This window comes from Amblyraja radiata, chromosome 14 (genome assembly GCF_010909765.2).
Source record: "Amblyraja radiata isolate CabotCenter1 chromosome 14, sAmbRad1.1.pri, whole genome shotgun sequence".
NCBI classification, from domain to species: domain Eukaryota; kingdom Metazoa; phylum Chordata; class Chondrichthyes; order Rajiformes; family Rajidae; genus Amblyraja; species Amblyraja radiata.
Genome location: NC_045969.1, coordinates 31,655,368 through 31,665,846, shown reverse-complemented (window position 1 = coordinate 31,665,846; position 10,479 = coordinate 31,655,368). Strand labels below are relative to the sequence as shown.

The 10,479-nt window shown below is 40.5% G+C and overlaps 1 protein-coding gene across 3 annotated transcripts in view; it reads right to left on the bottom strand.

Moving 5' to 3' along the window:
* The window catches only part of nme7 (NME/NM23 family member 7), a 125,009-nt gene that overhangs the window by 1,545 nt on the left and 112,985 nt on the right, over positions 1–10,479 (bottom strand). For all 3 annotated transcript variants that reach the window (XM_033033020.1, XM_033033017.1, XM_033033019.1), the window contains one exon: positions 177–284. In XM_033033020.1, coding sequence (XP_032888911.1) covers positions 177–284 — 108 coding nt within the window. The remainder of the gene's footprint in view (positions 1–176; positions 285–10,479) is intronic.

The following is a 10,479-nucleotide window of genomic DNA, read 5'->3' as shown; positions in this document are numbered from 1 at the left end:
CTACCTGCAGTAAGTAATCTGCCGTTTTAGATTTTAAACAAAATATTTCAGTACATACACACTGATTGGGACTGAAACCAGAAATCTGACCAAGATTAAATTGTAATTAAAAATTGATTAAAAACTTGCCGTTTTACTTATTCAAAAACTTCACTTGTACATTAGGTATTCCTTACCTCCAAACCACCGTCTTCTGGAAGGTCTGTACAATGTACGGCATTCTGAACTTTAGATTTTCCATAGAGGGCACGTAAACTATGAGGTCGAAGGTGACGAGCTATTTCCTACAAAATTAAAAGTGGATTAGGTCAGAGGTCAGATATAGATCTAGTCATAGAGTAATGCAGTGTGGAAACGGGCCCTTTGGCTCAACTCGCCCACACGGACGAACAATGTCCATCTACCCTAGTCCAACTTGCTTGCGCTTGGTCCATAACCCTCCAAACTGTCCTATCCATGTACCTGTCCAACTGTTTCTTAAACAATGGGATAGTCTCAGCCTCAACTACCACCTCTGGCAGCTTGTTCCATACACCCACCACCCTTCGGATTCCCATTAAATCTTTTCCCCCTTACCTTGAACCTATGTCCTCTGGTCCTCAATTCCCCTACTCTGGGTAAAAAACTGCATCTACCCGATCCTTGTTAGCCCTGCTTTAAAGTTTCTTCATTTGTACAAAGATGGCCCATTCAGAAACTAGACTCTGATGTTGATCAATGCGGAAATGTTTTTGGCACACTCTCCTATTAGCCATTTAATTGGCCACCATACATGATTATGACATGACTACACAAACCTTTTATCTGGTCCACTGGTCATGGGATTGTATATTATTTTCCTGTTGCATACTGCTTTTACTGGTAACACAGATTTTTAGCTTACCGAGTGTAGATCCAGTACACACTTCTCAATGTTTTCCTCATCAAGCTAATATTGGCTAGGCAAATATATTTTGTACAACCCTAATAGCTCTCGAGATTGTAATGGGGAGCCTCCTTTTTGAATCGCTGCATTTTATGGGGTGAAGATGTGTCTTTCACTTCCTATCAACTTTTGTCCAAGGGTTTGAAGAAGGGTCCTGACCAGAAACATCACCTACCCATGTTCTCCAAGGATGCTCTCTGATCACTGTTACTCCAGCACTTTGTCCTTTTTTGTCAACCAGCATCTGCAGTTCCTAGTTTCTACCATTCTACCTTTTGTCCAAGCTTGATTCTTAAATTCACTATACTGTGTACAGTTCTCACCATACATTTATTTCTACAGTTCGATTTTATACATTTCAACTGAATGGTTCCAACTAACTGCAGTTTTAGGTTTATTATTGTCACATGTACCAAGGTACAGTGAAAAGTTATGAAGCTAATTCTGAAGATGCAGATTGGTTGACAGAATGTTACAGTGTAAAAACATAAGGCTAGAGTAAATAAGAAATTGGGATGGAAGCAACGCAAAAGAACTTGGTCATCAGATGGTCTCACTGTACGAGATTGATGAATGATTCTCTGGAAACTTATAAAATTGGGAAAGTTTGCAATATGGTCAACTGAAGTTCTTTGCTAACCGAACAGGAATTATGCAAAATGAGAGCTACCTAATAAAGATGGCTTAAAAGTCACAATAGGAGAGACAGCAATTAGTTAAGGAAATTGTTTAGATTGCAAGGCATAGCTGGCCTGAGCAAATATAAAAATAGGGTGTTTGTAAACTAAGCTGAGAAAAGAATAGATTATAAAAAGAGTCATGACAGATTTGGCCATAATATGGGAAAAATAACTGGCAGATAAAGGCAATTTTTGCAGAGATAAAACATGGATCAAAGACAACCAAGAAAAGTGTTACTGTGAAAAAATGTAAAATCCGCATGTAACCATTGTAACTCAAATGCTATAAATTGCTGAAAGTGTTTTTGAGTCAGTGGAGTACCTTTGAGCCCTCATTCAAAGTGCACCCCAGCATATACTGTTCAAGGACAGGTTCAAGACTTGCCACCTGCTGAATGAGATTTTCTCTGCGCTGTCCCAATCTGGGCTGTAATTAAGCGGGCACCCAGGCCCCACATGAAAGCCAGATTCAGGGTGCAAGTCAAACACACAAATTCCACCGAGAGGTGAAGGTGTGACCTGCACCCCACAATATTGCTGCAGGAATCACCCAAGTCATCTTTCATTTCAGCTGGAGATTGAAGCATTGTGATGTGGCAAAGGTGTTGGAGGAGGGCAATTATACCCAATATGGTAATGTATGGATGTGTGTTGATTGTAGGTGCATGAACATCAAATCCCACTAAATGTCACTCCATGCTGATCCTGATTTTGCTAAGGATGGGTCTGGCCACATTGCTGGGGAAATTCAGTTGTCCCTCATAGAAACACGTTTGCATAAGAACACCTATATGACCGCAAATCAAAATGCAGCGATCTGCCCTGGGGGAAATAGTTAATGGTGGATTATTTTGGATGGTTCAAAGAGCAGAATGTCAACATCAATTAACAGAAGGTTTCATTAATGGAGGTTTCGAACAAAGTAGTGAGACCTACACAACAGCCAGAATCGCCGTGCCAATGTGTAAGCAGTGCCCTCAAGGCGGCTGTGGTGGATATGAGACAGTCGATCGCCTCCTTCTTGAATCTGCATTTCTAAAGAAGTTGTAAAAGGATCCAGCGATCTTTGTCATCCCATACATAGCAGAACACAAGAGTCCGTTGTTTTACAGGCTACTCCCAGCAATACAGACACATTCAAATGTTGACTCCTGTTAGGTCATCAACTTGGTAAAAGACAATTTTCTCTGCCTGCTATTTAAGGGTCTTCCATGAATGCTGTGGTCTGGCACATTCCAAAGTCCAGCAACACTGAGGGGTGCATTGGGGTTGATGTTCAAAAGCTACACTTTGAGGCACTCCCACTGCAGTAAGAGGGCGGAAACTGTAAAAACACTCAAACCTATTTTGTGACCTGTATGAAACAAAAAATATCATGCTAATATTGAAGGCAAGTGGAATGATACATCTTTTATGGTGAATGGTAATTTTCACTTTACCTCTGCATGTGCCAATAATAAACTAAACATGCAAAAGAGATATTGCACACCTCACGACTCCCTAAAACATCTCAATCAATATTTTCAATAGATGGGCACAACTAACAACATTCAGGAAGACACAAGGAACTGCAGGTGTGGGTTTACAAGAAAAACAAAGTGCAGGACTAACTCAGAAGGTCAGGCATCATCTTTGGAGGACATGGATAAGCAATATTTTGGATCAGGACCCTTCCTCAGACTGATTCTGGTAGGGGTGAGAGAGAGCTGGAAGAGGGGTAGGGGCAGGACAAAGCCTGGCCAAGTGATAGGTGGATACAGGTGATGGGGGGGGGGGGGGGGGTTGGGTGATTAGCAGAGACTTGGCTAAAGCTAGAGATAAAAAGGAGATAAAGGTGTGTCAGACGGAGAGAAGAGGAGTAAAATGTAAAGCTAGAAAGGGAAATAAGTGGAAGGGGACGAACATTCTGGATGTTTGGTAGCCATTATAAAATAGCAGATCATTGAAAGAACTCAGCAGGTCATGCAGTGTTTGTGGAAGCAACAGGTCATTTGGGGTTGAGTCATCAGGACTGAGGGGAGGGGGTGGTTAGTTGAAACCAGACGAAGAGGGGTGAATGGGAGAGTTCATAATCACAAATACCAAATATTGACTGTTCCTCTCTCCAAGGATGCTGCCTGACTTGCTTTATTGTTCCAAACCTTTCTGTTTTCTAGATTTCCTGCGTCTAGCGTATTTTTTATTATTTTTATTAGCCCTACCAAAATTGGTTTTGCACATACATGTAACTTTGAAACAGTATGTGATAGAGAGTAGAATGGATCATAGTTGAGACAAACATGATACTTCACAGAGCTACGGTGGAGGGTGAGACAAGATTGTGTTTCTAGGAAGGAGTTTGAAAACCTTCAGGCTCAGGTCATCTTAGATATTTGCCTTGGCAGACAATTGTAGTTTACTAATTTTAAAATAAACCATATTGCATGGATTGAATAGAATTATAGTAGTTGTGACTTATTTACACATGTACATCAGACAAAAGATCACACTCAGAACTCATTTATCAGACCATTGCTTCTACACCATTTATTGTCATGGAAATCTCCCTTATCCTCACCTTTCACCCAGCCACCACCATTCACCTTCCAATGTTTCTCTAACTTTCGATACATCCCACTTTCAAACAAATCTTTCACTGTCAACTCCTAGCCCCAGGACAATATAGCTGGAGTCCTTCAGGATTATTTATTTGGCCACGCCGTCTTCAGCTGCTTCATCAATGGCCTTCCTTCCAGCTTTAGTCAGGACTGGCGATATTCATAGACGGTTACAAATTGTTCAATCCAATCTTCAACTTCACAGTACAAGAAACTGCCCATTCCCGCAAGCAAGAAGCCCTAGATGCCATTCAGGCAGGAGTTGACATGTGTCAAGTAACATTTGTCAATATAAACCATCAAGCAATGGCTGTCTTCCACAACAGATTCCAGTCACCCACCAGTGGCATTGAATCACATTGCCATTGCCTGCTCCCTCACCATCAACATCCTGGGTGGGGTGGGAGATTGCAACCTTCACGTGGTCTGCCCTGTTTCGACGAATGCAATCAACCTATTAGTGTGCACAATCAAATAAGATCAAATAGAACAAGTTGTCCTACAACTTTAGGCTGTGCACGCCATACGCAAGAAGAAGAAGAAGACAACATCCTGGGTATCACCAGTAACATTTTTGTGGCTGCAAGAATGGACAAGAAGCTGGATGAGCGACTTACTTCATAACTCCCACCATGCCCAAATTCACTCCACATGCCTCCATCCTTCACCCCTCTCCAAAGCCTTTTCATCATCTACTTCCAGCACAAGGCAGTAGTTGGAACATTCCCCCCTTACCTGGATGAATGCAGTGCCAGCTAATCACAAGAACCTTGAGACCATCCCAGACAAAGTACTGTGCTTGCTTGGCACACTATCAACCATAGTTTTCACCATCCACACAATGCCGCAGGGTGTACCATCTACAACATGCACTGCAGTCACTAGCCCAGGCTACTCCAACAGAACCTCCCAAACCTGTGACTTCTTCCACTGAGAAGGGCAATGACAGCAGATGCATGGATGCGCTGCCATCAGCAGGGTCAGAGAGTCATGCTGATCAAGATGCCCCATCTACACTGGTCTCACCTACCACCGATTGGCCCATATCCCTCGAAACCTTTCCTATCCGTGCACTTGTCCAAATGGCTATTAAATGTTGTTATCCTACCTGCCTCAACTACCTCCTTTGGCAGCTCGTTCCATAAACCCACCACCCTCTGTATGAAAACTCACCACCCTGTGTTTGAAAAAGTCATGCATCATCTTGACTTGGAAATGGACCACTAGTCCTTCATTGGTGCTGGGTCTAAATTCTAGAACTCCCCGGACCAAGTGCAGCACAACGGTGCAGTTATTAGGAGACACATGGAACTGCAGATGATGGTTTATCAATAAAAAACACAAAATGTCTAGAGTAACTCAGTGAGTAATGCAGCATCTCTGGAGGACATTTCAGATGGGGCAGAAACTCGCAACTTCCATGACCCATGTTCAATCCTGATCCTTGCCGCTGTCTGGGTGGAGTTTATGCGTTCTCTCGTTGACTGCACAGATTTAGATGATGGAAATTTCCTTTACGTGAGGCAGGATCTAGGGGATTCGATGGAAATATGGGAATAAAAGGTGCCTAATAGAGTGGGCAGAATGCCCCATTGCTGTGCTGTGTCACTTCAGGTCAACGGCACAGTGGTAGTACCTTCAACAGAAAGACAACAGCTGCTCAAAAATGTGAGTCTCTACCACTAGCTAAAGACCTTTAGGCATGAATAATAATTACTGTATTGTCAATGATGCCCAGGTCATGAAGATGTGAGGAGATAAAGCTGGATGGTTTGGGGGGAGGGGGGGGGGGGGGGGGGGGCAGAACCCACAGGTAGGAGGACAACATTTTTTTTCAAATAGAAGTGCCATGCCAATAGAATGTGGCTGATATTTAATTTTCAACAAAAAACAAATTGATAGAGCAGTAAGAATACAGTTACATATGTTGGGTTGCAAGGGAAACTTTAACATGGATTTTACTATAAAAACAGAAAATCAAGTTGACTGAGTAATGTTACCTTCAATACATAGCACATAGAGGTTGCAAAGAATGACAAGGCTGCGGCTGGCATTGGGTCAACTTGTTCCAATTCCCACCGAGTTCTTTGAACGATAATCCCTGTAAACTGGGTTAAGGGATGTACAACTGCTAGGAACAACTTTGCAATGGAAATCCCTCGTTATTAGTTTGAATATACTCTGGCTAGAATTTTAATTGATAACAGGAAATTTTCCTGCAGTCAAAGGAAGCAATTAAGCCTTTTAGCCTGAAGGAAACTATAGCATTGGATGTACTGTGCACAAGAAGCACAACTTAATATAGTATTCAGTAACACTCCCATTGTCATAGATTGTTGACAATGAGACTTGACTCTTGAAGTTATATCCCTGATCTTTACATGGAAAAAAAGCAGGTTCCATGCCTCACAAATGTTCATCCATTTCCTCATGACCAGGAAGCCGTTTGATTCTGGGGAGACATGGCTATTGCACTGGTATCCTCGGCAAACCATTTTGAGCAGCATCTGAGGAGACATGCACCTATCACCAGCACAGATGCTACTTGACTTGCTGACTCTTTCCAGTGTTTCTTTTATTCCAGATTTTAGCCTCTGCTGTCTCTTGTATTCAAGCCATTTTGATAGCTACACCTTATATGGAAAATGCCCGTGAGTAGGATGGACAACTTGTTTGGTGTGTGTTGGGGGTCCAGTAACCTCCCTCTGAAGGTATGGGAGCAAAAGGAAGACAAGATATAGGAAAAGCAGCAGCAATGCAGCTCATCGAGTTTGATTGTCTTGCAGACCATGTACCATATGATCTGCAATTAATTAATGGATTTTGGTTAATGTTTTACATAGATCCCTACAAGAATTCAAAGAATCATCCATTAGCGAGGGTCAACTGGTAAACAAATTATACCTGCAAGTATAACATAAAATATAGCTTCAGTTCAATGTTTTTTACAACTAATTATTGCAGTAGATATATACACCAATATATAAAATTCAACCCCTCCCAAAAGTTCACCTATCCATGTTCTCCAGAGATTCTGCCTGACCCGCTGAGTTACTCCCACACTTTCTGTTTTTTTTTTAGTAAACCCGCATCTATGATTCCTTGTGGTCGCATAGGTGTATTAGACTAGTTGAAATTCCACTTGTGTCTGCGAGGGAGAACAAAATAGTGGCGTTTTGAATTGTGGTGACGGCAATGATTACAATCTGTTAGAGACACACGGAACTGCAGTCGCTGGAATCCTGAACAAAACACAAAGTGCTGAAGTAACATATAAAATTCAGAAGAAGAGTCCCCTCTTGAAATGTCAGCTATCCATGTTCTCCAGAGATGCTACCTGACCCACTGAGTTCCTCCAGCAATTTCTGTGTTTTTTTGTAAAACATCATCCACAGTTTCATTCATTTTTAGTTTAGTTTAGAGATGCAGCATGGAAACATCCACCGAGTCCACTCCGACCTGTTTGTGCTAGTTCTATGTTATAGTTATAGTCCTAGTTCTATGTTATCCCACTTTCGCATTTATTCCCTACACACTTGGGGGCAATTTACCGAGACCAATTAACCTACAAATCCACCGTCCTTGGGATGTGAGAGGAAACTGGAGTGCCCGGAGTAAATCCACCAAGTTGGACAAGATACTAGAAGAAAAGGTTACTAGAAAAAAAGCATTAAAAGGAATATGTTGTGAGATTAAAATGGGCATTTTTCTACTTGGAAATAATGTCGTTTTCAAGAGAAATATGTTGGCAAAGTTGGCTAAATGCAAACCTAACATGGGCTGTTTGGACTTGCACGCAGCATGAGAAAGAAAGGGAGCAAGTGATTATTGAATGACTTGTACAACAATTATCACTAATACAGAGCCTCTACTCATCAGATGAAACACGTGAATAATTGAATCATTCACATGGTTAATCTAAATCCCAATTAAGATCCTGTTTTGATGTTCACAAGATCTCCCGTTAAGTCAGAATGTTCTGCACCATATTGGTAACAAAAAGTGTACAAAATATAACAAAGACCTTTACAAAAGCTATGGTCAGTACCACATAAGTTTTATCTTTTAAAATAATCATTTTGCTTTGTCTTTTGTTCTATTTAAATCCTTGATTGGAGATTTGATTGTACGTTAAACAATACATTTTTGTTTCATCTACATCTATCTTTGCGATGATATGGGAAGAATATTATTATACCACACCTTTAGAAAAAAGAGATAGCAAATATAGGAGATAGCAGAGGTAGGATTAAATATATTCTGGATGTAGGCAGAAATGAAATTAAACTAACAATTCTAACAATGGTGACAAGGCATTAAGGAAAGAGAATGCAATAAAAGCAAAAGTAATACCAAAATGGGGGAAATAAGACGTTAGGCTATCAGAGAGTTTTTAACACACTATATATATGTTTCTAGAATGATTTCACTGGAGCAGATTATGATAAATTCATATTCACGAGATGCTTTTAACTTGACAGATACAAAGCAGAAACAGGCCCTTTGGCCCACCGAGGCCGTTCCGAACAGAAATCACTACCTTACACACCAGGGACAATTTACAATTTACTGTAGCCATTTAACCTACAGACCTTTGGAGTGTGGGAGGAAACCCACAAACATACAAACTCCATACAGACAGCCGCCATAATCAGGATCAAACTCGGGTCTCTGGCGCTGTAAGGCAGCAACTCTACCATTGCGCCACTCATTGCCGCCCTCATAGAAGGCTTTGATATTACTGTTTTCTTTTGTCAACAAGAATGACAAGTTCTTAATTTATCACGAAGCAATTGGGCAGAGAGTTCAGGAGAGATATGGATGCAAATAGTTATCAAGAAGATGATGTTTTACTGCAGTAAGTGATTAGCAACCACTGAGGGAAAACAATGTTTTACAAAATGACACAAAATACAGTGCCCTCCATAATGTTTGGGACAAAGATCCATCATTTATTTATTTGCCTCTGTACTCCACAATTTGAGATTTGTAATAGAAAAAATCACATGTGATTAAAGTGCACATTGTCAGTTTTAATAGAGGCCATTTTTAGACATTTTGGTTTCACCTTGTAGAAATGACAGCAGGGTTTATACATAGTCCCACCATTTCAGGGCACCATTCAAGATTCAATCCACTTATAATCACAAAACAACACAGGCAAACTAAGCACAGAAATGCTTATTTTTCAAAATCTGCATTTGAAATCAATTGTACATTAACATTTTATCAGTTTTTAAAAAGACTATTACAAAGACTATTTTGTATGTTTCATTAATAATTTGCTTAATTACGGAAACTATTTCCATATGCTGCTATTAAAAGGCACTTTTCATAAAGATAGTGTAAAGTCAACCTAGGAAATGGAGGCTCATAAATTGGCAAGTCAAACATAAATGGAGCCGTTTTCATAACAGCTATAAATTGCCATTACTTTATACTTGTTGTGCTTGATGCTTCACTGTCTGGTCAAGACATTGCGTCTGTGTCTATGATTCATGCCTCAAAGACATGCTGTGTTACTGCAGTCCTGAACTGGGCTTCGACATTGTTGAAGCAAATCTGACCCTTTGTCTCTCAAATTTCTTATTATTTGAGTCGCATCACAATTTTGACACGAGGGTCAGTACAAAGCTTTATTTATATATTGTGCATCATCAGTAAATTATGGCTGCTATGCAAATAAGCAAAGGAAACCGAGGAATACGAGTCATTAAGCCCCATGTTTGTACTTGTTGTTTTGCCATCACTTTCCAAACCCGTAAAACTGTTTACCTTAACACATTTAGATGTTAAGTAACTCAAATAACAAAACTTTTCTGAAGAAAATATAAAATATATTTTTTTAAATTGGATAATTTCTTCCACAAAATGATAGAAAAATACATTGTTTAAAAACTGCCGAATAAAAAAGTTTATACACAGTTAATTAAAATGATATATTTCTCAAATTCTCTATTGCCAATATGGAGAATTAACTTCTAGCATTGTTCATTGCTGTTTCTGGTAACCATTATTCTGAAAATAAAGCATGATTTCATTCAAAAAAGATAGGAGCTAAATGCCCCTGTCCCACTTAGGAAACCTGAAGTAGTTTTGAAGGGGATTTCAGGGATGGGATGTTATCTGGCGGTTGATATCTGAACCTGAACGGAAACCTCTGGAGACTTTGCGCCCCACCCAAGGTTTCCGTGCGGTTCCCGGAGGTTGCAGGTGGTTGCCGGAGGTTGCAGGTAGTGGAAGCAGGTAGGGAGACTGACAAAAACCTCCGGGAACC